General features: G+C 40.3%; 1 protein-coding gene across 10 annotated transcripts in view; it reads left to right on the top strand.

Annotated features, from left to right (window-relative positions):
- Positions 1-26720, top strand: part of PRDM2 (PR/SET domain 2) — a 106201-nt gene that overhangs the window by 35509 nt on the left and 43972 nt on the right. For 8 of the 10 annotated variants that reach the window (XR_004989662.2, XM_036448187.2, XM_036448181.2 and 5 more), the window contains 2 exons: positions 6533-6685; positions 13468-13594. Coding sequence is in view for 7 of the 10 variants with exons in the window: in XM_036448187.2 (XP_036304080.1) it covers positions 6533-6685; positions 13468-13594 (280 nt within the window). In the remaining 3 variants the exon portion in view is untranslated. Of the gene's footprint in view, positions 1-6532; positions 6686-13462; positions 13595-26720 lie in introns of those variants that run through there. The other 2 variants (XM_036448184.2, XM_036448183.2) reach the window with 2 other exon arrangements.

Below are 26720 nucleotides of genomic sequence, written 5' to 3'. Positions count from 1 at the left end.
TAATAATACTGCGAGTGATTGCGCTCACAGCCGGGGCATGTGCCCGACCCGGGATCCAGCCCGGTGACCTTTTGGTTCCTGGGTTGATGCTCAACTGCAGAGCCACACCGACTGAGCTACATCATTATTTCTTATGCTGCTTAGAATTCTACCATATCTTCTATGTTTAACCCGTTGGACATTTAAATAGTTTTATTTCTTTTCATTATATTAACAGTTCTTTAAATATGGAACCCTGTATACATATTTGCTGATTTGTCTGCTTATCTTCTTATGATAAATTCCTAGAAGTATAATTGTTAAGTCAAAAGCTACTTTGTACATTTTAATCTTTGATAATTTTTTTTGTTTTGTTTTTATTGATTTCAGAGAGGAAGGGAGAGGGAGAGAGAGATAGAAACATCAATGATGAGAGAGAATCATTGATCGGCTGCCTCCTGCACACCCCCTACTGGGGATGGAGCCCACAACCTGGATGTGTAACCTGACTGGGATTTGAATCTGGGACCCTTCAGTCCGCAGGCTGATGCTCTAGCCACTAAGCGAACCAGCTGTGGCAATCTTTGATAAATTTTCTTTAACAGACCTCTAGAAGGATTGTGCTAATTTATATAAGTATCACTAGTGCATATTTCTTAGCTTTTAAAAACCCAATATTAATCTTTTAAACAATGTTTTCCCACATTCTTATAAATGAAAACTGATACCTCCCTGCTTCTGTTTCCATGAATAATTCAGGCCACAAATTTTGAGTCAGGAGGATGAAGGGAAGAGTACAATTGCATTTCAACTAAATTGATAGAGAAGTTATATCTATAATGAGGCTTTAATGTAATTTTTTAAAATATTTTTTTTCTTTATTGCCACTTTTACATGAGGATAACAAGCTCCCCATAGAATTGTTTGGCTACAAATTAGATGGTGTATATGAAATTACTTGATATAGATGTTCAATAAATATTAGTGGAACCTGAATATCAAAGATGAACACTTGAATTATCATATGGACTCGTATAAAACATTTTTTTTGTAGAGTACTTTTTAAAAGATTGCCAATGTTAATTTTTGCTTAGAATTTCTTTCTCTTCTAATGTCAGAAGGTATGCACAGTATTTTGAAACAGACTGTGGATTGGAGGGTGGATCCTGGAAATGACTTTTGAAAGCTCTCCGAGTTATTTACTTATGCAAACGCATTGGTGGAAATGCTATGCTAGTTGGGCTAGTGGAGAGGTAGACATCCGGTCTCCCCTTGAGTCCTTTTGACAGTTGAAACAAATGGAAATATAATTAGGTATTGTCTGTCTTCCAGGAACAGATAGGGAAAGGGGGAAGTGATGTGTAGATCATAGTGTAGGATTCAACAAGCTAGATCCCCAGAGAAATAAAGATGAAAAGAAGCCTCAGACAATATGACAAACCAGAGCCATTGGAATGGAGCTTGGACCCCAAGGAGAAGGCCCATCTCCCTCTCTAATGTGTTAGAGCCTCAGTGGGCGGGGAATCGGTAGACTTGGAGGGGAGAGAAGAGGTGGTTTAGGTGAATAAAAGGTTTATCTCAGCAGGAGACTATAGGTATGAAGAGGTGTCATAATTGCCCCGTGTTAACTCCTGGGGTGGTTATTGCAAATTGAGAGTAGGTAAGGACCTCCCAGGCAGTCAGTTTAGGATACGAGTTAGGGTACCTTTGCATTAATTGAATAAGATTTTTTTATTTGTAACGTAAAATGTTACAAATTGGAGTGTGTACTAAATTTTGAACTTGTCATAAAAACATGGAAAGAGATTTGCTACATATCATTTGCTGAGTTTGAGCTGGGGGAGCTTCACCTGCCTTTGCATTGTCTTTGAGAAGGGATGGTAGTTGGTTCTCCACTTGCCACTACTCTAGAAGGTGTTATGGCACTTTTGCAGTCCAGTAATGTGTACTTTACATTTTAAAAATTCTGTGACATTTTAGTGATTAGGTTCTGTGTGCCAGCTACTGAAAGTAATTGGTTGGAAAGCAAGGTTTGACCAAGATAGGAATTGTATATAAACACATTTTTTATTGCAGTTCTTATAAGGTTAAGTTGTTCAAGACAAATAAGAAAGCTCCATTATTTTTTACAATGTGTATGTGCAATGATGTTGGGAGGAGGAGGAAGAGGAGTATTTTAGCTTAGCATTGAGCAGACCTTGGCAGCTTTCATTCAAACTTAGGTTTTCTTTCAAAAGACTAACTTGATCTCCCCACCCACTTCCTTTGTTTACTTAAGAGATTATACTAAATCAGTGGAGAAAAGGTAGGAAATTTAGATAAGCAGCAGAAAAAAATATGGCAACCCTACTTCTCAGAGAAAACCATAATTTATTAACATTTATACTTACATAGTTTCAGATGTGTTTTTCTTTCTCCATATAGTCATATGTCTAAAACAAAAATGATATTATATAAGCCATACTTTCTGTAAATGGCTTTACTTAATGATCAATGTATTGTGACTATCTTTTATACCAATAATATATTTCCACAACTTCTGGTTATCTTTGTTTTCCTCTAATTATAGAATGTGTGCTTATTGGAAAAAATGTTTAAGGAATACAGAAATATGTAACAGAAAGTAAGAATTTCCACATAATCACTTATGCAGTAGTACTTTTTAATACTTACTTAATATTCTGCTGTGTACATGTAGTATCATACTCTCTGAATCCATAGAGATTTCTGTCTAGAAGTGAATTTGAATCAAGTCTAAGTAAACCTTACCGCTATGTACATCTGTGTACATACATCCCGGTATGATTGTTCCAATGTCTCATGAGACTAATCCATTAAATATATATGCTGGTCAAAGTGCATGTACATTTCAGTTTGTGCGTGTGTGTGTGTGTGTGTGTGTGTGTGTGTTTTCTCGAGTATTGCTAAATTCTATTTCTTTATTTTTTGATCAGCATTGGTGAATATATTTCCCCCCCCCCAAAACTGTAATTGGGTAATGCCAAACAAAGTAAGTAACTCTTATAGTGCAAAATGAAAGGACCTTATTGCATAGAGGTGCATAAGCAAGAAAGCACAATATAAACTTACCCATATTTTAAGTAGTTGTGTGGTGGGTAAATGCCCTTTAAAAACATTTTCAATAGAAAAAGGACTTATAAGTCAGTTTACAGAAGATGAAAAAATTCAGTGCGTATTTATTTGAGAGAGGAAAAAAAAACATTAATATGTTGTTCTATTTATATTTGTAGAAAATGTTTACTTTCTAATCTTGTTTTTTATTCCCTTAAGAAAAAATTGTTACCAGTTTGATAGGTGAAAAGATTTTAATTTGAAGTTATTTTTTAATTATTATTAGGTAAGTTTAATTTTTATCTTCACAAGGTTTTGGCCATGTGTATTTCTTTGTGAATTAAACTTGTTTGCACATTTTAAAAAATGTAAACTTAATCATTTTAGTTTAAGTATGACTTGGCAGATGCCTTAGTCCATTTTGAACCAAAAGGAACTATCTTATATAATAAAAGGCTAATATGCAAATTGACTGAACAGTGGAATGACTGGTCACTATGATGCGCACTGATCACCAGGGGGCAGACACTCAATGCAGGAGCTGCCCCACATGAGTGTGGCTCTTCCACAAAGTACCACTTCCTGAGCAAGTCTATTTTGAAGAAGTGGCGTTAGTAGTTTAAGTTTAAAAAATTTGCCTCTCAAAAGAAATTTCAATCTTTGTGCTGTTGATATTTGGCTCTGTGCACTAATCAGTTTGTGGACTACGGGCCTAGGTGGATGGGTAGACTCTTGATGCCTCTCTCCAGCTACTGACTGTAACTGGTGCCATTTTCCAGTCTCATCTGTGTCTCGTTGATGTCTGTAGCCATGTCAGTATGTGAGTTGAGAGTGAGTGGAATTTCCCCATCCATTGTGATATATCAAAAACTTTTTATCCATAAGTTAATAAAAAATAACATACAGACTAACAGTGTTAAAGAACAATCACTTCATTTTCCTTATCATGCTGACAAATATGATAAAAATACTTCTTAAACATTTTAAAGTAAAGCAGCTTATATTATTTTGGCGTGTAAGGTTTAATTTTTGCACCGTGATGCTCTCTCTTCATAATATACCACTTGGGGGCTACTCTTTCTCTTTATTTTAAAGCGAGAGGAGTGTGTGTGAGTCTGAGGGTGAGTGTGACAGTGAGTTTTGTAAAGGAGTCTGATATGACATGGATAACCTCTCTTTAGAATGGTACAGATAGGTGTTTTAGTAAACAGCAATTTTTTAATAAACTCACTGGGGGTACTTATAGGATAGTGAAAACATTCTCTTTGGCACTTACGGTGATTAAATAAATTAATGGTTCCTGTCATATAGTAGGTGCTTATTAGATGATGGCAGTTATATATTTGTATAATGGTATCCTTTCCTTCATCCCATAGTCATTTATTGAGAGCCTACTCTTTACCAAGTGCTGGTCAAGGTACTGTAGGCACTGCGGGGAGTGAAAAGGCTAAAATGTCTTCTCATGGAGCTAATATTCTGCTGTAGGGAGACAGTCACTAACTAAAATAAGTACATAGATGACCTCATACTTTAAAAGAGTATAATTGCTAAGAAGAAAAGTGAATCGGGGTGGGGAGATGGGCTGCTGATAGGAAGAGAAGGCTTTGCAGTTTTAGCTCGGATGGTCAGAGGAGGGATGGGTAAGAGGAGGTCAAGCAGACCTGGGGCTTAACCCATATTTGCTACTAATTAAGAGGGGCATGCCCAATGAGCGGAGAGTGGAGGGGGAGCTTTTTGTTCAAAAGGAAGGCTGCAGTAAAGAAGAGCTAGTGTGGGTGGCAAAGAAAAGCAGCGAGTGGCAGGAGTCTCGGCTGTGTGTGTCACAGAAGCCCCGAGGTTCTTCCTTCCTAAAGAGAAAGTGGAGACTCATTTGTTTGGTTTGTTTCTGACAGGTCTGTCACCAGTTGGTTCTGTAATTTTATTTCAGTGCCTAATCAAATGTCTTGTAGTCTAGTTCTGAGGAAGTAAAACATGTATATATGTGTATGCAAAGATAAAGTTAAAAATAGTTGCTAAATAGATTTTCTTCAAAAGGAAGGAATGTTAAGTGCTGGAGGCACCTGGGAGAAGGAACTGGCTGAGATTGGGTGATCAGGGAAAGCTTCTTGCAAGCATAGATTTGATCTGACTCTTGAAAAGAGGGGCTGGTTTTTGGTCTTTCATTTTTTATTATTTGAAGGACACTGATATTTTCCATTATGTTCCGTAGTACCTCAGTCCCTGACAGGTGCCTAGATAGGGAAGTGTTTAAGGTGAGCTAAGTTTGCAGAAGCATCATACCCTATCACCCTCTTGGAAGTTAATGCAACTTGTTTACTCTCTTAACTTCCTGTCAGCCCTGCAGGGAAGGGCCCTGCTGAACTGTGGCGCCTGCAGGACTGGGCGACTGCACAGCAACCCAGGAAGCCAAGGGCAGGGGGCACAGCAACCCAGGAAGCCAGGGGCAGGGGGCTGTCAGCTCATTCTTCCAACTCTGTCCTCAGGGAATAGAGCTGTCACTTGCCTTTGTGTACATATTTGCAAAGTATTTGGAGATCACTCAGCATATTTACTATAGCTCTTTAAGTTTAGGAGAAAAAATTACTCAAGCATAGATAGAAAAATAACTAATGAGGATTACAGTTTTTAAAAATATATGTTTTTATTGATACACACACACACAGTAGTACATTTATATTTAGAGGGAGGGAGGGAGAGGGGGAGAGAGAGAGAAACATTGATGAGAAAGCATCAACATCATTCAACTGCAACCTTCACACCCCTTGAATGGGGCACAAGCCCACAGTTTGAGCATGTGCCCTGACCAGGACTAGAACCAGTGACCTCCTGGTGCATAGGTTGATCCTCAACCACTGAGCCACACCAGCCAGATGGATTACTCAATTTTGGACCACAATTTTCATCTTTTATTTTTTTCCATCTGTTGCTTATTTATTTTGTTTCTGTGAAATGATTTTATATAGTATCTATCTATCTATCTATCTATCCATATATCTATATCTGTATCTATCTATACATAAAAGGCTAAGTGACCAACCGTCCTACTGTCCGACCGACTGATCGGCCAGTACATATAGTACGCACTGGCAATTTAAAAATAAACGTTGACACACACATGCATGATACATATAAAGCTCTTGCTGGTGTCAATTGCACATGAGTGTTTCAATCTGTCATTGTCGATCATGAATCTGGTTGTTTTTGTTGACATTCTGAAGCTGAAAGCAGCACGGTAACAGAATATGAAGACCAACAATTGGCACAACATACCTGTGAAGCTGAAAGAAGCCTCCATTCACAGAATGCCAGCATTTGCAATGACTATTTGTTCTAATTATTTTCTTTTCAGTGTGCGCGAATCTAGGCACTGGACCACTAATTTGCATATAATGAAAAAGATTTGTCTTAAAAATTGAAAGTGGAAACTTTTATTTTAAAGATAGTGTCATTTTGATGAAGGTCTCTCCTTTCTTCTCCCAAGGTATATTATCCAAACTTGGGATGGATGTGCATTGACGCCACCGATCCAGAGAAGGGGAACTGGCTTCGATATGTGAATTGGGCTTGTTCAGGAGAAGAGCAAAATTTATTTCCACTGGAAATCAACAGGGCCATTTACTATAAGACTTTAAAGGTAAAGAGTGTTAGAATTAGTCTCTGTTACTCTGCATGCATTTTTGCAAATACTGTCCTTAGCTGTGACTGTCAGTACAACTTTGCAAACATTGAAAGGATTATATTTGAAAGTGGCTCATCAGCACATTGAAGGTCTGTGTTTTAAAATATCTGGTTACCACTGCTTCATGTGCATAAGAGCACTAAAGCATGAAGATTATGTTAAGTAATTATTTGCTGCATCTTTATAGATACTGATGAGTTAAATGTGTGGTAGCTACTTCCCTCCTCCTAAGATACAGATGCATTAGGAACTGTCTGACAGGCTGATTTATCCAATGTAGGAAACCACCAATAGCTCTGCAGTTCTGTGCTAACTGAAAACAGTCATGGTCTTCAGTGTAATGTAGCCTTGGATTAGATTTTTCCTAAGTTTTATTAAGAATTGGGATTAAGTAGAACATGTTTCTTCCTTTGTGAAATTTTTATTTGGAGACATTCATTGCTGAGATGAAAAGAAGAGGAAAATAATTTGTTAGGGTTTAAAGCGATGTCAAAGGTCACTGAATACATCAGGGACGTTAGTATTAGGAAGCATTGAGTGTGGCTGCATTTCTGCAAGAAACATGCCCCTGTCTGTCTCCTGTCACTGCTCTGAAAGCTAATCTGCACTCCTCCTGCATGGACATGTTCTCGAAGGCGGAGTCTTGAGGATCTAAAGATAGATGATTGTTGCTTTTTGGAATAGATCTGTTTGCTGGAATTGTTGTAAGGCAAATTTCTCTTTATTTACTGACTTCTATTAAAAATGTCATGGAGTAGGAGGACAGCCATAAAAAAACGATCTCCATGACATCAGAAACTGGAGTTGAGCAGGCATTTGGGATCGTGGTCAGCACTGTGGCAGGCTGGGCTTTGCTTGTCTGGTAGCAGTAGAGCTTCTGGAAGTTTAGTGAACATATAGCTGCTTAATTTTCCTATCATTTTTAGATAATTGGATTGTCCTCTGCCTCAACCTTCGGTATTTTTGTTGTACTTTCTAATTTAATACTTCCATAGCCTTCTCATTTTCTTTCTGCTGTGTTGTAATAGCATGATTTTCTAGTGCGTATTACTATAGTTTCATTACACTGGAATTTGAAATTAGATTTAAATTTGATTCAAGAATTCATTGTGTTTCTCAGACTTATTTAAAGTGGGAATTATATCTGGTTGAATCAGTGTGACAGAATCCTGGGAGAAATGAAATGCCAGCAGAAGGATGAATCTGAGACAGTCAAGGAAGGAGAAAGGAGGTTTCAAGGGAGAACAACCGAGGAGATGTTACGACCCTTCGAAGTTCCGTCATCAGACTGCTGTCTCTGACAGCAAATCTGAGAAACACTGAGAAGCAAGAGAGACAGTATTTGGGAGAGTGAACTCTGAAGCCAGGCTTCTGGATTAGATCCCAACTTGCTGTGTGACCCAAGAAAAGACCCCTTATTTGTAAGATATAGGTAATAATTGACTTCATAGCGTGATCATGGTGATTTCTATGTACTGATAGCGCTCCAAAGAAGTGCTAAATAAATGGTAGTTGCTATTTTTGGCGAGGTGGTATAATGTGGTTAGGGGTGTAGCAGAATGCCTTGTGAGTGGATTTGGCTTCCAGATGTGTGACCCTGGTATTTAGAGCATCTGTCTTGTAATAGCATGCTATTACATCTGTGCCTTTTTTCATCTGTAAAAATGGAGTTAATAGTAAAATTTATAGTTGTTGCAAAGATTAAGCAGGATGGTATGAGTAAGGTTCTGCGATGTGTTCCTAGTCTCACCCAAGTACTCAGAGTTGTTAACTAGCTGCACCGCAAAGATTTCTATCTAACTTCTTCTGAAGTAACATAGTTCTGATCTTTGCAGACCTCTCCCAGTCCCGACCTTAGATGTTTGCTCAGGTATGCACAAGACCTTTCAGAATTCTTACCAGCGATTATCTAACTACAGATTAGGCTTTCTGTGAGTTAGATTTTGTAAATAAATTACATGTGATGCTCTTCTGGGCTCACCTCTCAACTGTCACCTAGATAACTGGAAAATCCCAATGTTGATTTAGTTGGTAATATAATTAAAAAAGTATTTCAAAGCTTTGAAAGTTATCTGTTAACCTGGTGTCCATTCTTTTCTTCATTAGTTTGACAAATATTTATTGTCTAGTAGGTACCAGGTATTCTTCTATAGTAGTGAGCCAAACAGATAAGATCTCTGGTCTCATGGAACTTCCAATATATGGGGAGGAAGCAAGATAATAAGCAAGTGAGTAAGTAAACAAAATAATTTCAGATCTTGATGAGGGCTTAGAAGACAATGAAATGTGATAGAGACTAGGGAGAGAGCTGCTTTATCTCTGGTGGGCCAGGGAAGGTAAGTCAGAATGAACTCCCCTCACTGGCTTGTGTGGTCAGCCAGCCACACACACATCTCTACAGGAAGAGCGGTCAGGAAGGGAGGCCCCAAGAGAAGCAGAGATCTTCCAGTAGGAATATGCTGGAGCTGGTTGTTGTTGTTATTTTAAAGGTCATTGTGGTGGGAACAAGGGAAAGAATGTTAAATGAGTCTGGTGAGGTGGACAGGAGCCAGATAAGGTGTGGTGGCGTTGTCTACTCTTCAGTTCACCCATTCCAGAGTTGAGGCTTCTTACCTGTGACTTTTAAAAGGTCAGATTGGGATAGATTACAGGGAAAGCATGGATGTGATAAGTGTGTTCCTGTAATTCTGGAGTCTTTTATTTTGACTTGGTGTCAAGAATGTCTTTTGGAACCCTTGCCTCTTCCTATTTGGTCTATTAAAATTTCAAGTTTATGTTTACTGGTCTTTAGAGACGAGAGTATGTTTGATTACAGTAAGCCTGTCAGAATCCAGAGGAAAAGTTGGAAGAGTTTAAAAAGTCTTTCTTTTTTTCTGGTTATATTTTTTTTGTTAAACATCAAAATACAGTACAAAAAAAGGTTGTTTGGACTTTTGACTTCATATTTTTTAATGCAGCTTTTATATTTCCTGTGTTTCAGAACAAAAATTTTTGTTTATTATGAAGTTTGACTTATAAAATCTTAAATGTGGTAAGCAGTAAAGACAAAAAACAGTAGAGGCAAACAGTCATTGATTTAAAAAGAAATAATATTTTCCTCTTCATATTGAAATAGATATTTTGTAATTAGTTCAATAATGTATTCACCTCAGTTGCTAAAAATTTTGAAGGTTATTCAAACAAATCACATTGCTTTTAATTCATCAACTCATTAGCCATTTAGAAATTTTATATTAGACTAGAGGCCTGGTTCACGAAATTTGTGCATGGGGGAGGGGAGTGTTGTCTCTCAGCCCAACCTGCACCCTATCCAATCTGGGACATCCCTCTCACAGTCCAGGATTGCTGGCTCCCAACAGCTTGCCTACCTGCCTGATTGCCGCTAACCTCTTATGCCTGCCAGCCTGATCACCCCGTAACTTGCCCCTGCTGGCCCGATTGCTCCTAACTGCCCTCCCCTGCCAGCATGGTTGCTCCCAACTGCCCTCCCTTGCCAGCATGGTTGCCCCCAACTGCCCTCCCCTCCAGCCTGGTTGCCCCAACTGCCCTCCTCTGCTGGCCTGGTCACCCCTGCTGGCCATCTTGTGGCAGCCATCTTGTGTCCACCTGGGGGCAGCCATATTTGACCACATGGGGGGTGGTCATCTTGTGTTGGAGTGATGGTCAATTTGCATATTACGTCTTTATTATATAGGATTGAGGTAAGAACAGATTCTGGTATGGTATTTTTTGGGGGGAGAGGGCATGTTTTTATATTGTGTTATTTTGAAGTGAAAAGTATGTGCTGATAATTAACATCATTCAGTCGCTAGCACAGATAATACAGGTGGTACCCTCGGAAGACTGGAGCGGAAGCTTACGCTCGGAGTCTGGGAGGTACTGGAACAGGGCCTTGTGCTGCTGGTGTTGTTTGGATTAGGAATAAATTGGGAATGCATTTTTTTTTTTTCTCCTTTCCATGTTCGTTTTTTTTTTTTTTTTTTTAAATATATTTTATTGATTTTTTTTTACAGAGAGGAAGGGAGAGAGATAGAGAGCTAGAAACGTCGATGAGAGAGAAACATCGACCAGCTGCCTCTTGCACACCCCCCACTGGGGATGTGCCCGCAACTCGGGTACATGCCCTTGACCGGAATCGAACCTGGGACCTTTCAGTCCGCAGACAGACGCTCTACCACTGAGCCAAACCAGTTTCGGCCCATGTTCGTTTTTACTTTGGTTTTATTTAAGTCTTTACATGTTTCCACAAACTAATCATTTCAAATATTTTATGATACCACCATTTCATAAATGCAACAAAAAATAGAAAGCTGAAACCGGTTTGGCTCAGTGGATAGAGTGTAGGGCTGTGGACTGAAAGGTCCCAGGTTCGATTCTGGTCAAGGGCACGTACCTTGGTTGCGGGCACATCTCATTGACATTTGTAACTCTCTATCCCTCTCAATTCCTCTCTGTATAAAATCAGTAAAATATATTTTTAAAAAAATAGAGAAGCAAACTGTACATTTGGAACTATAAATGGTTTATTTAAACAAAAAAGCCTGTTCCTTTAAAAGAAACATATTACCTCATCAGAGTGCCAAAAAGTATTATAATGACTATTTAATTCATAAAAAATCTTACATGTAACTCATAAAATCTTATATATTTTAACTCATTAAAATCCTACACAGATTAGATAAGAGTGCCAAAAAGTATTATAATGGCTATTTAATTCATAAAAAAATCTTATATGTAACTCATAAAATCTTATGTATTTTAACTCATTAAAATCCTACACATATTAGGTAAGTATTTTTTTGTGTTTGTTTTGTTTAGGTTTAACAGACTCAAGAAAGGAAATGATAGTACATTGGCTTAAAGATAAGAAAAGGACAGGTTTTAACTATCCTTGGGGGAGCAAAATAAACAGTGGCTTGTTTATTTTAAAGACTTTAGAATGTTTTAATATTTGAACTATATGAACAGTGAGTTTTGCAGAGAATGAAACAAAATATTTAAAGGGCATTATCTGGGAGGTATGTTGAACTTAGGAACTGACATCTTAGTTTACAAATAAGGTCATCTTTTTCCATAACCTATAGTGCAGTGATCTAAAGCAGGATGCTGATAAGGTGTATTGGTTTCTTAGCTAGTCTCTGTACCTTATTCATATTTTGCCAATTGTTCCAATCATGTCCTTATAGGAAAAGAAAACTCAGTTGAATTCAGATATAATGTCTTTTTCTTAGTCTCTTTAGTTTGCTTTTATAACCTTTCAGTTATTTTGTAGAATGTCCCACAGTTTGTGCTTCTCTTGTGTTTCATCATGATTAGATTCCATTTATTCATGTTGGGCAGCAATCTACAGAAGTGATGCTGTGTTTTTTTCTGTACTTAGTATGAGGAGGCACATATGTCTTAATATCATTTATAAAGACAGTTTTTATCTTTGTGATTAGTAAATGTCTTAGAGGGAGATATTTTGAAACTTCGCAAATATTGTCATTCTTCAAATTTGTTCTTGTAAGTTCCAATAATTCTTGCCTGAATCAATTATTACTGTGATAATTACCAAGTGGTGATTTTCTATTTCCATTTATTTTTAATTGAATTTGTTGGGGTTATATTGGTTAATAAAATTACATAGGTTTCAAGTGTATAAGTTTGTTCATCATCCAAAGTCTTCTCCTTTCACTATTTATCCCTCATTTACCCTCTTCTACCTGCCTCCATTATTTCTTTTTTATTGATTAGTTGGGATCTGCTTTAATGAAGAGTTTTCCTTATTTATTTATTTATTTATTTATTTATTTATTTATTTATTTGTTCATTTATTCATTTATATCAGTATGCACTCATTGATTCTTATTTTATTCATAAGGTTTTAGGAAAAATGTTACTTGTGTTGACCTCAGAAGTATTTGAACAGATGAGTCATTGCGAGAGAAACCAGTAAGACATTTCCCTAAATTCTATTTAGGAGTGTAATCTTTATACTCAGTATATTTGTTCTTCAGAGTCTGGTTCTAGGTGCAATCAGTATGTTGGTGGTATATGTCCTCAGTACTGACATGAAAGTTAAGAATTAATGTTTTAGGAACATAATACATGTGAGGTATTTTTAGGCATTTCTTTATAAATTGTCATGTAAAATCGATGTGGTACAGAGGGGAGACGGTGAGTTCTCCATGGACCTGAGTAGGGTGGTGGCAGTGCACAGCTACTACACTGCCAGGACGCTTTCCTCTCCTCTTCGCTTTTCCGTGATACAATTAGCGGCGACTTAAACATGTGCAGTGGCATATAGTTCTTCCTTATCAGGCTTAGCTTGCTCTTGGAATCTGAACCGTGCACTGGTAATTAGATTTCAGTACTTCTCTTTCCAAACCTCTTGGTCCTTTCTAATTGTGCTCCAAATTGCTCATCAGCTAGATTTCATGAGCAAAATGGTTCCTTTTTTCCCTTCTGTATGGGTAGTCGGAAGGCTTTGCACAGTCAGATGCGCAGCATAAGGCAGTTTGGAGTTCCCAGCTCTCTCTCGGATCCCTAGCTGGCCTTATGGACCCTGGAGAGGAAGCGGCGGGAAGTGAGGTCCTCCCTCCAGCAGAGGGTTCCTTCCCGCAGCCGCCCCGCCGCCGCAGAGGCTTCAGTAGCCCTTCCTGCCCGGCTGGCCTCTGGCTCGCGCCCCTCCCCGCCCCGCCCCGCAACAACCGCCGCTCTGATTGGCCCGGCGCCTGTCTCTTCTCTCCCCGCAGCCAATCGCGCCGGGCGAGGAGCTCCTGGTTTGGTACAATGGGGAAGACAACCCCGAGATAGCAGCTGCGATTGAGGAAGAGCGAGCCAGCGCCCGGAGCAAGCGGAGTTCCCCGAAAAGCAGGAAAGGTAGGAGCCCGCCGCTCCCTGGCCGCCCCGCCGGCGGCAGGATCCGGGCCGGGCGGCGCCCGCAGCGCTCGGTGACCTTTTCCGGACCGCCCGCCTGCCCGCGATCCGGCCCGGCCGCTGCTGAATCACGGCCGGGCGCTGCGTGGGCTCTCTGCTAAGTTGGGCTGGGAATCGGGCGTGGAAAGTGCACGGACCCCGGCGCCGCCCGAAGGCCGGCTGTCACCGCGCGCTCGGACGGCAGGAGAGCCGGGCTTAGGGGGGAGCTGCAGCCAGGCTCCCCGGAGCCCTGCATCCGGGAATATTCTTAGCTTTTTGTGCTCTTTGCCAGAGCGCGTCCTAAAATGTGTTTCCACAGTGACATTCCCGGGCCCGCAGACTCCTGGCCTCGTGTCCACCCGGGATCACAGTGAGGCCGGTCGCGCTGCGGCCGCCGAGGAGCTCGTGTCCCTTGGAGGGCAGAGCAGGCTGGCGGCCACACTGCCGCTCCGCGCGGGCAGCTCGGCACTGTCACTCTCCGAGGGGCTGGGCCCTGTCACTCCGCCGCCCGCACCCCCCTCCTCCGGGCCGTGCCTGTGCCTGTGCTCCGCTCTGCTCTCCGGGATGGGCCTGCCACTCTCCACCCCACCCCACCCCACTCCACGCGGCGCCGCGCAAGATTGCAACACGCTCAGGGGTGGGCTCAGGTCTTAGCACGGCGGGTCTTCCCGAAATCAGACCATTAGCAAAATGGAAGGTGAAGGGTACGTTGTTTTGTCATTTTTGACTCAACTCCAAGAGTGTTGTTTTATGATGTTTTCCAGCCAAGGTAAAGCGTAGTCATGCTTACAAAAGGGAGGGGGTAATTTCCGGGTAGGAAAATAGTTTGGTTGCATATATCATATTTCTAGCTGGCAATTTGACACGTTGTTGGGATTTAAAAAAAAAAAGATTTTTTTAATGTGAATTTGTGAATCTTTTATAGAGCCTAAGTTTGAATATATGCCAAGGCACAATATGGCAGTTTCTTACTATTATACAATATAAAACTTTTGTTTTTGCTCTCTTTAGTCTTAAATTTTTATAGTCATCTGAACTTAGGAATCTACCCTTTACTCATAACATTGCAAAGTGAATTGTGGAAATCACACTGTAAAATCACAACATAAACTTGATTTAGGAAAAAAGTAAAGTGTAGGCAAGAAACCTTTTTGATTTTTCCACTACATAGTAGTCTTCGTATTTCACAGTATCATGAAAATACAACTAACTCATCCAAGAGACAGTTTGTGGGCCTTTTACTAAATACATGTTCTGTATTTGTTGAACATGATTTTGCTAATGTTTTAAGTCATTAAATAATTTAATCCTGAATTAGATGATCAGGCTCTAGGAAATTCCCTCCCCTCCCCCCCCCCTTTTTTTTTTTTTTACTGTTTTAACTGGGTATTGAGATTTTGTTTACATTAGGCTTAGTGCATAATAGTTTGCAAAGTGCTCACATAATTCACCTTGTTCCTTTAATTAGTGTTCATTTTGTTTGTAACTAATGTCACCAGCCTCTCCAGGTAAGTTGTGATTTTCAAGGGCTAGAGTTTGGGGGGAAGGGAAAGTGTTTATTAAACCTAACTAACTGATGAATTTAAATACATATTTAGCTTTATGGAATCATCACTCTAGGGCTGTTCTGTTTGGCATGCTTTGGGGTACATATTTAGAACATTTTATTACTTTTTGCTTTTCTTCTTAATTTATCCCTTAATTAAAAAAATCCATTTATTTAGGTAGATTCAGGAGGGGAAAACTAAAAGTAAACTTTGTTTTAGTACATGAGCTTACATACCTGCCTACATTGCTGTTTTTTTATGTTGAGTTAAGTAGTTCATATTTCTTTTTATCCTATTATTGTTTTCATAACTACTCAGGGTAGCAAGCATATAACCAAACTGAATCTTAGGTTTTAATTAAAATACTTGGGTGAGGCTCATTCTTAGAACTTAGTCTGTTTTTAACAGCTTACTGGTAATGAGTCCTGTTTGAACTTTATGACCTAAAGTTTGGAGAGTTTAAATAATGAGTCAAGCTTTTTTTGTTTTTCAATTAAATGCTCTGTGAAGGCTAATTTATAGCTTGCAAAGATCTGAAATGAGAACTTTTTATATGAGCCCGTTCTTATATAGGTCTTAGACATTTTAATATCTTTTCAGGTAGTGATGTCAGTGAGGAAATCTACATAAAGCTCACTCAGTAGCAATGTTAACTCAGTATTTCTGAAAGCCAGATGTTGGAGATACGCAGCTGGCAGGAAGATTGACAGTGGACCTAACTTCATTCCAGTCATGAGGCCGACAGAGAAACAAAGGGCTGAATTCTGCGTCGTCCTGGGCCTCAGCTCCTTTGCATGACAGCTGCTATGCCTACAGCTGTGCATGCATGTGGTGCCTTTCAGAATTCATCAGATCGCTGGGGGATCATGAGGCGAGTTCTGGGCAGTGAAAAGCCCTGATTCCTTTACATTCAAAGTGATTCCTTCTCCCTTTCCTTCTGAGTCTCTGTCTTTAATTCTTCATTTGACTGATGTTTGTTAAGCCTCTGCCATGTGCCAGGCACTCTGCTGGGTAGTATTTCGTAATGGTGAGCAAAAAGGCAGCAGTAACTCTTCTTATGGCGCCTGTAGAGGAGAGACACATGTTAAGTCAGAAAGTTGCTGATCGAGCCTAGATGGTTGGCATGGAGTAGGCCCTCAATAAATATCCATTGATTGGCAAACAAAGACACACACAAACCTTCAATGAAGGAAAGGAACGCAGCGCTGTGAGAACACAGTTCACATTGTCTCTGACCAAAGAGCATGCCGTTATGCCATGGGCCAGAGACGTACACACCTTGGGCATTTTGAATTCTCAGTTTTATAATTTGGTCCAATTTCTTACATGTCTGAGCAGCCCCTGTAATGAGATTGAACATGGGCAGTCCCTTGGATGGGACAGATTAAACTTTTTGAGTATAGAGGAAGAGAGAGTTTTTTAGTGTTAGGTGTTTTGGGTTATTTTAATTTGAACCATAGGAAGGTTATAATCTGGGAAGTAACATAGAAGGGCCAAATTTGGATGTATTTACCATCTTCTCCATCTCTGCCTCCTATTTGTTAGTATAAATTGAATTTGTTTTTTAGCAATAAACAATACTATGGCAAGTGCTCTTTTAGATTATAATAGAATCTAATCACGTAATGTTTTATTTCCCTGACCTCTTTTGGCTACATAGGAGCCCTACCCGAAGTTCTTTTACCCTGAGAACACAGGACCCGTATACAAATGGGCTTAGTGGAAGGAAAAACACACACACACACACACACACACACACACACACACACATAAAAAAAACACAAGGCAGGACCCTTGGGTTTTTACCTGTTAACTGGGCAAATTATGTCACCCTCTGGGGCATAGTTTCCATAGCTTTAAAAGTGGGTGCCATTGTGCTCGCTAACCTCACATGGTTGTTGTCAAGAGCAAATGAGATAATAAAAAGAACAGCTCTGTGCAGCATGTGAGTCCATACTTGCAAGTGCCACCAGCAGTGCATAGCTGACAGCCACGTAGGTGTTTCTCACTGAGGAATGACTGAGTTTGTGACTCATTTAATCAATCAGTATTTATGGAGCACATGTGGGAGCTCAAAATAAGCCGTGGGTCTCTTCTGCCTCTCTCCCATGGCTGAACCTCACTCTGTGCCACTTTACCCCTTTGTAGGCCTAGTTCAGACCTATTGTTTTTCCTGCTCACAGCAAATGAGGAAATTAGAAAGGGAGAGTTACTGATAGCAGCAAATAGTTTTATTGCTGATAGCTGGACAGTAAAGAAGACAGAAAGTTTATGAGAAAACCAGGGATGAGTTAGAAGGAGCACAGTTCCTTAATGTCACTTAGCAGGTTCAGGTAATCTATATATATATATAACATATATAAAAGTTATATGATAACTTTTATATAATAAATATAAAAGTCTAAGTGGCTGTTACAACTGGTTAATCAAACAACCCGTCGACCAGTTGTTATGACGACACACTGACCACCAGGGGGCAGACGCTCAATGCAGGAGTGTCCCATGGCCACCTCCTGTGGCCAGCCCTGATCGCCAGATTGCTGGCCAGGCCAAGGAAGCCCACCCATGCACAAATTCGTGCACCAGGCCTCTAGTCCTTTATAAGAACTGTAAATAGTCCCTGAGAGTATCAGCTAGTTGACAATATTTATCTAGGCGACCTTTAGTCACCACAGAACAGTTTAATTATAATCAGCTTAAAAAGGAAATTTTATCTGTCTGTACAATCACAGCCCTTCAAATTTAAAAACCTCCATACTGCTATGATCACTCAATTTTTTTTTTTTTGACATTGTGCATGTTTGAAGTTCTTTCTTCAAAGGTGACAATTCCTATAGAAATTTATAGTCCATTTAGAGAGGTAAGGGATCCACATGGAAAATAACTTAACCTGAGGTAGTTTACAAAAAGAAAGTGCTAAACTAAAGGACTGTTGGCGCTGAGAGAAGGAAAGGGCCCTCTGGCTGGGATGGCTGGGAGTCTTTAGACAGGGTGGTGGGATGGGTGCATCTCAGAACGGAGAGCGAGAGGACGTGCAGAGGAGCTTAGGGACTGAGCAGGTCAGTGACACGAGTGTGGATGCTCTCCCCCAGATAGTCAACAAGTAGTGCGGTGTCTGCATCAGACACTGTTCTGAGTGCTGAGGAAGGTGCAGGTTCCTGCTCTCAAGGGATTGACATGCTGGAGAGAGAGGGGAGCGGCCAGCAAGATGAAGGACAGTCCTGTAATGTTAATGGAGTGGGTGTGTGGGGTGCAGAGGGGTAGCCAGCAATGGCTTTTTGAAGGCTGTGACGGAAATGATACAGGGTGGGCCCGCTGAGAGCTCCAGGAAGAGGAGCTGTTTGGGTGTTGCTATTAGCTTTTTGGGAAATATATTGATGGGCTGGGCATAGTGAGGGCCACCTAGGAATTCACATGAGTTTTTTTGAATTATGAAGCTTAATTTTACAAATGGACATGTTGGCCTCTTTTCTACCAGGCACTGCACTTAGTGTCTGGATTGGTAGGGAATGCTAGAGATGGCCAACTACCCAGGGGGGAGTTTCTCCATTTTATTGCAGCTCAATGCAAGTCAGACTTAAACTGTTTTAATTGATGTCTTTGGGGTTCAGGATAGGGCGGGGATGGTGGGCAGAGGAGGTGATGCTGGTGTGTGTTCACACAGTGGAGCGCAGTGGGGAGGACCTGTGATAAAGTGAGGAGGGAACGGAGGAAAGAGTGGCGCATGAGGTGGGGAAAGAACTCATAAGGACACAAGGTCAGAGGCCACTGCCAGACAACAGGTAGAAGCATAGAGATGCAGCAAGAGACTTCCATGGAGACAGAGCCTCGTGGGCAGGGGTGTGTGGTTCTGACACAAGGCACAGTAATGAGCGTGGGGTGGTGCTGAGTCAGGCTGAGCACTACCATGGACATCCTAGTTAGCCTGTGCTTCTGGGGTGTCCAAACCAGCCCCAGGTTTTCCATGCCTTCTCCTCTGTAGAATATGCAGCTGTCTGTCCCCTTTCACCTGTGGTGGGCAATAGCAGTGGAAATGACAACACTGGTTTCATTGAAAATTAAAATTATAGAACACATTGAATAAACACAGGAAACAGGCGGGCTTCAGTGGCGTTTGCTCGCCTCACCTTCCATAGCAGCGGACAGCTATTCCAAGCTCCTTGGCCACAGCTGAAGGGCAGAGGCCTGGCTGCAGGACTGAGGCCTGGTAATGATGGCAGACAGACCGAACCTTCTGTGTGTGTGGTAGGCAGGCCCTCTGTCCACTCACTCCCCAGCTCACTGTAGTTCCTGTTTAGAGGGGTGGAGCAGGGTGTGGGCAGGTGGAAGTGGCGATGTTTCTGTGGAAATAGGGCCGCAGCAAATGACTTATGAGAGGGTCCCAAGTGGAGAGGTCCTTGGCCCTTTACAGCTCTCGCTGCCTTAGCGTTGAGCGATACCTTTGCTGAGCGTTTGGTGTACCATCTCTGGTGATCGCCTGCCAAGTCATTTGCTACTACTGTTGTGGTGGTTGGTTTTTAAAAACGCAGTACAGTTTTAATGTTTTTTTAAACCACTCAGATTAAACATGTGTCAAGGCATTACAAGAGTTTTGGCTGAGTATTTTGATATGGACATATCTCATAATTTAACATTTATTTGCACATCATGTGATAAATTACTGCTTTCTATTGATGGTGACCATGATGCCAATTGCTTTTGTTTCTTTAGCAAGTCTTGCAAAAACTTAGCTCTGTGCTTGGTGCTCCATATATGGCCACTTACCATGGTGTCAATTACAATTTTTTGATTTATGATGGTGCAACTAGCTAGGTGCTAAGCTGTGGTGTTCAGCAAGTTAAATGTATTCTCAACTACGGTGTTTTCAGTTTACAATGGGTTTATCAGGATGTGACCCCATCGTAAGTCCAGGAGCGTCTGACCTCATTGCTAATCCTCCCAGCGGCCCCGCAAAGCAGTGATCATTTCGGTCATTGTCCTCTGTAGATGAGGAAACTGAGGCTCAGAGGGGTCATGTGGTTTGCCCAAGTTCGCCCAGCTATTTAAATTACTTGGCCTTACCTAAATCCAGTTTTTATTAATAATGTTTCTAAGTAAAACAGTTATCCTGAGTAAGGAGCAGTGTTTTATAAGGCTTTGCCAATTAGTCAAGATGAATTTTCACTACTTAGTTTGAATGGCTCAGTTTAATCCTAAATAATAAGGTAATATAGAATGATTAGGGGAAGTCTTTAGTATTGGAAAGGTAAGTTATGGTGAGAACTAGTGCCTTCAGCTATTCTTCTTGTGGGGGTTTATGGACTGAGTAGATTTATTGTATTCCTTTGATCACCTAAAACAGCTTTTTAAAACACTGACAGAGTACATTTTATTCCTTGTAGCTCTTGTTTAGTGGTTTTTTTTTTTATTCTTTTAAAGAAAATGTTCGTTTTTGAAGGATAAAGAGATAGAAACATCAGTGAGAGAGACAAGTCATCCATGAGCTGCCTTCAGCGTGCTCCCTTACGGGGATGGAGCCCACAGCCTGGGCACATGCCCTTACCGGGAATTGAACAAGTGGCCTCTTGGTTCTTGGGTTGACATTCAACCACTGAGCCACAGCAGCCAGGCTGTCAAAGTGTTCTTTAACATATTTGTCTGCTCGAGATTCTGAATATTCTATTTCTCTTAAGTTTCATATTGTTTTTGAAATCAGTTGAGAAGCCGCAAGGGCAGAGTGAGACGTTGCCTTTGCTGACTCCAGCTCCCTGGGTTGGTGTCACCGATGATTTTAAGAGCCCCTGGTGTGGGCTTCCTCCTCTATGCCAGTGTCTTTTGTTGAGAATGACTGGCTAAATACTAAGAAGGACTGAATAAAATATAATTTTAAATGTTTTTATAAGCTGAGTTTTATGGATCGTAAACATGTTTTAATTAACATACACTAAAAATTAAGTCTAGAAACTGTAAGTGCAGTTCTGATTTGTGAACATCATTGAGTTAAATCACGCTTGTTATTAGCTTATTTCACTGTCTTCAGTAAAAATTAGGGATTTTGTTTGCTTTGTCAAATACTTATTTGGGGGGTAACTTTTTATTTTTACTTTTCCAAGAGGATCTCATTTGAAGCAGGACCTTCTCCGAAGGTTTTGTTCACTGATAAAGCTGTGCCTGTGCTGGTGACTTGACTCATGCCTGAGAAAAGCATGAAAGGAAGCGAGATGAGAGAGGAGTTGCCCTAACCTGTCCATGTGCACTCTTAAGTTCTAATGAGGGGCAGGGTTTGCTTTCTTAATTGTATTTATTTCACCACGGAGCCTATAGAATTTGTATGTGTTTATAAAGTTTTAAGAACTTCTTGAATTTGTAACAAAATGTAAAATGGCCTTTTCTATCTGCAACTTTTACTAGAGGACTTTATTACCGCATCCCCCATGCCTCAAGACACATGCTTAGTAATCTGAATTTTCATTTTTCAGATTTCTTAAGTATTTTCCTTTTTGTTCTAAAGATTTTCCTTTTCTCTAAAGATTATGAAGCAGTAACTTTAAAAGTTTAAAGCTCAGCCAAAACCAGTTTGGCTCAGTGGATAGAGTGTCGGCCTGCGGACTGGAAGGTCCCAGGTTCGATTCTGGTCAAGGGCACGTACCTTGGTTGCAGGCACATCCCCAGTGGGGGGAGGTGCAGGAGGCAGCTGATTGATGTTTCTCTCTCATCTATGTTTCTAGCTCTGTATCCCTCTCTCTTCATCTCTGTAAAAAATCAATTTAAAAAATATAAAAATTAAAAATAAAAGATAGAGTACATTTAAAAAATAAAAAATAAAAAAATAAAAGTTTAAAGCTCAGTGCATATATTAAGAAAAAGTCTTGCCGAAACTGGTTTGGCTCAGTTGGTCTGCAGACTGAAAGGTCCCAGGTTCGATACTGGTCAAGGGCATGTATGTTTGTTGTGGGCACATCCCCAGTAGGGGGTGTGCAAGAGGCAGCTGGTCGATGTTTCTCTCTCATCGATGTTTCTAGCTCTCTATTCCTCTCCTTTCCTGTCTATAAAAAATCAATAAAATATATATATTAAAAAAAGAAAGAAAAGAAAAAGTCTTGTGGGATTATGGGTAAGAGACTAGAAAATTTTTCAGTGTTTTTAGCATTTGTTATAGCACTTTCCTCTTCCCATTTCTGTGGTGACCTGACCCTGAAATTTAAAATATTTTTATGGAAGTTTTAATGTGGTAAATATTGTATAGTTATTTTAAATGCTCTCTATTGGTTAATACATTTATTTTTAAAATACAGAGAATATTTGAATATTTTAGAGGCAAGGGATTTATTCTAATGATATAATGATATTGTGTGTGTGGTATATACATATGTCAGTTTCTAAAATAAGATTATGACATCTAAAATTCTTGCTAATTTGATACTTTCAAAATTTTACAATATGTATTTTTATTAGTTTATAACCAAAACCTAATTTTGCCCTTCATGAATAAGCTGTCCTGTGCTCGTTTCCATTCATTTGTGGAGAATTCTCTTCGCTTTGGTTAAAAAGAAAGGCAATAAATGCAGCTTAGGTTAAAGCCTTCCCTTTCTTAGTTTCTGTGAAGCTACAGCGATAAACGGCCGTTTCCCCTCGTACTTAGAATCCTAACTATTGATGTAGTCTTTTGTAGGTTTCCTAAGACATCACATGCCACAAAAATGAAGGCAAACTGGTTTGTTCACCCATGTTTAGAACTTCTAAATGGAATATGTGCAGTGTTTGAAGTTGCAATACGGTTTAGAATGGGCAACAAGGTGATTTTTGTGCCTTTTGTTATTCTTTCCACTGTTCGGCTTCTTCCGGTCAGTTTTCATTCTCTTGCCAATTTGAGGGATAAAATATGGCTCTCTGGTTCTATTGGCTGTGTTTTTTGTTTTTAATATGTGAGATTATCAGGACCTGTTTCTCCATGGAATACAGTAACTACTGGCTCCAAGCAGAATGGCCAAGGTCCCTGTGAGGGCTTTGGTATCTTCTCTGTAAGCATGTGAACGTGGGATCAGTGTAGACTTAGGTCTTCTTTTCATTTCTACTAGGTTTACGGTCACAGTGACCTAGTTGCAGTTTTGATTTTTTTTTTTTTTAATACGTGGAACAGTCTTGTCTATTTACACATTTTGGATTGTAATTTTTGTAGGATTAACACATTAAATTATAATTTCCTTCTTACTGGTGTCCAAAACAAGCAATAAAAAGGAGTGGCTATCTCATTCTTTCTTGGTTGGAATTTTGAACAAGGGCTTAAAATTCCAAATTTGCTTTCTTTTTAAAGAAATTTTACTAGCTTTTAAAAGTATTACCACAGGAGTTATCTTTTCCTTACTAGGTATGATCATAGGATTATTTGATAATGAGCAAATTTGAGTGTTAAATTAATAAATATCTATTTGCAGTTTTGTTTCTATCAAAATGGTAAATTCAGGATAGAAAATAAATTACTCTCTGTATGCCAAAGTAAATTAAATTCATCGTTGTAGTAGAGTGTAGAAAACATGAAATGAAAAGATGATGCTTAACCAACTATTTCTGACTCTTCAGTTTTTAAGAGATATGGTCCTCTAAACCTCATGGACAACTGTCAAAAAGTCCGAGGAATTGGTAAACTGTCCTCATAGTTAATGATTGTGTTAATGCCTTCAACCCCAGCTTCAATTTTTACGCTCAAGCACATTATAAAAACAAATAAACAGCCACCAAAAGTGTTGTTTGATGGGGTGGAAGTATACTGCTGGGCCTCACTACTGCTTCTGTAGAAAAGATAACCTGATTAGTACTTTGCAAAGGGATAGCTATTTAAAAAGAATCCTGAAATGTGTGTGCATGTTGGGTGCAGGGGAGAAGGGAAAAACTGCTGACCCAGCTATACCCAATACCATGGCACGCTGGAATTACAAGGCCAGGTTCAAATCCCAGTTCACATTCACCCCAAACAGTAGCAGTGTGACTTTGGACAGGTTACTCTACGTGTTTTGACCTTCAGCTTACCTGTCTGTAAAATGGGGATAAGACCTACCTGTAGAGTTGCTGTGAGCCTTGAGCGAGAGCCTCCGACCTTGCTCTGTTCCATTGCCCTTGGTGGGCACCAGCAAAATTAGCCATGTGGTAACTCAGCCTGTCCATTAGCTTATCCAGGCACTTCTAGATTAAAAAAAAATAAAGTTTCAACATGTCCTTTAAGCATGTAGTTTGCTTTGGGGACCTGGAATAGATGGCAAATGAATGAATGAAGTAAACTGCAAATTAGGTAAGAGTACATAGCTGCCTTTGTGCTGCAACTAGATACACGTAAAGGTACTAGAGAACTCGGATGCCGAGACTGCTTCTTTCTTAAAAGCGGCCCTGTTTCACCAGTTACCCACACGAGGACACTGGTGGTTACAGGTTGGCGATAGGGAGCTCAAGTTTCACTGTTTGCTTGCTGCCCAAATGAAGGTTTTCTGTTTTCTTCCTGCCCTTCGGTTTTACCGTGGTGTGGTCCAGACCATTTGAAGTGGCTCTGTTTGACTGTTATTACCAAGTTTTAGGCATGTGACATTTTAGATAAACTTTGGATACATTTTTTTTAGATGTTAAGTTATCAGACAGTACCAAAAATCACTGTGTGGCATCGTTTTCAGTGCTCTGTGATAGATGAGGAAATCTGTCGGCTCACGTTCTTTGGATGTGAAATCAGGAAAAAAGTGTGAAAGAGCCAATTGCTTAGGAGAAGTTACTAATTAAGTTGACAATGTCAGTTTTAAGGAAACAAATGCCCTGACTACCTGTGCAACATTCTATTGAGCAATCTGACCTGTCAGGATTTTTTGTGTTTTTTTTTTTTTTTTTTACTCCCAGGGATATCACACTCCCTTTCATGTGAACTCACAGCTTGACTTGTGATAGCATAGAAGGTCCCTGAATCCTCACACTTTGTGCTCATGTCTGTGTGTGACTATCCGGGGACTGGAGCCTTAGGTGTTATCTGGTTTTCAAAGGGGCCTAAGGTTTCTTCCTTTAAAGGTTAGGAACCATTAAAGTATGAACTCGTGTATTTAATTTTAAAAATTAAGCAGAGACAGTGGATCACATACTTAAAGAATATATTTACATCTCTTGCTGTCAGAGCATTAGTATATATTGATGGAGGCATGGTGTTTGCCAGCATTCTCACCTCTCAGTTAGACTGCCCTCATTGGCTTGTACATTTCCTTATTGATATCTGGGTGGGATCTTGTGACTGATGTAGAACAAATGAACAACAACAACAAAAAAAAAATGGATGAATTTAGAGTTGTTAGTGGAGGCAGAATGCCATTGTCTTCATAAGAAGGAACATATGCTGACAACTCAGGCTTGTAGGCATGGGGTTTCTGTAATTTATTTAGCAGAATCTGCTGTGGCTAAAAAATTCCCATGCACATCATCTCATTTTTCTCCTCTCCTCGGCAGAAGCAGGTAGTTATCACATCAGTGTGTGTCATAGGTCCCATCTGCCATGGGCAGGATTACGTCTCCTTAACCCAGGCATGGCCCACCACTGCACAGTGCAGTCTCAGCTCTGTGGATTTCAGCTTTGTGGGCTTCCGTCTTTTGAGGACCTATGTTAGTGCAAGTGGCACCCAGCAGTGGCGCGGGAGAGGAGCCAGTCCAGGAAGTCCAGGATTGTCTCACTTTCATTGGAGTCAGCTCTTTGCAGGGCACACAGGTCACACAGGGACCGTGTGGGAGCAGGTGAAATGAGTGACTGGATTGAGATGAGACCCTCCCATCATGGGCACTGGCCTAGGAGTCAGCTGTATTATATTTCCGTCCTAGTCCTTTGTGAGGCCTTCCTCCCTGGGGCCTCCTTTTATCCCCCGATTGAACAGGAGAACCATCCACACAGGACAGTGGAGGAGGATAGCCCTTGGAGCCTTGCAGAGCGAGACTTAGTGTTTCTAAAAGGCTGTGACCTCCGTGCCAGAGGCTGTGGGAAGTGTTGGAGGTCCAAGCTGTGCTGCTGAGGAGGGCCGCAGGTAGCTCCCTCACAGACCGAACGTCCTGCTGTCTGGCTGCATGGCTGTTTACATCACCATCTCTCTTCCAGCCATCACTCTGCCTCTCCCTCCCTCCCTCCTCCTACCCCTGGCCTGCTTTCTGCTTCCTCCCTCCTACCTTCCCTTAAAAGAATGTGTTTAAATGAAATATAGATCCTCTGGAATACTTTTTCTACTCAGAATTTGCTTCTCGTTGACATTAGTAGGGCCTTTCCTCAAAGGGGCTTGATTGTTTTGTACAAAGTTAAGATATAAAACTTCAATTTTAAATTCCACCAGTGCAGACTTCTTTGTAGTAAAATACATAAATTCCCTTAGCTCTAAATAAAGGGCCTTGTAGATAATAAGCACTTATTTAAGAAAAATTATCAAAATAATTGTACTTCACCATTCTTCCAGAAACTTTACAAAGCACATAGAGCAAGTGTGTCTCATTTGCTGCTGGTGGCCACATGTTTGACATACTTGATGTAGAGGAAAAATTTTTAATCTAAAAAAAAAAAAATA

The sequence above is a fragment of the Pipistrellus kuhlii genome, unplaced genomic scaffold (assembly GCF_014108245.1).
Source record: "Pipistrellus kuhlii isolate mPipKuh1 unplaced genomic scaffold, mPipKuh1.p scaffold_m20_p_2, whole genome shotgun sequence".
In the NCBI taxonomy this organism is placed as follows: domain Eukaryota; kingdom Metazoa; phylum Chordata; class Mammalia; order Chiroptera; family Vespertilionidae; genus Pipistrellus; species Pipistrellus kuhlii.
The sequence above is the reverse complement of the archived record's forward strand: the minus strand, read 5'-3'. Positions and strand labels throughout refer to the sequence as shown.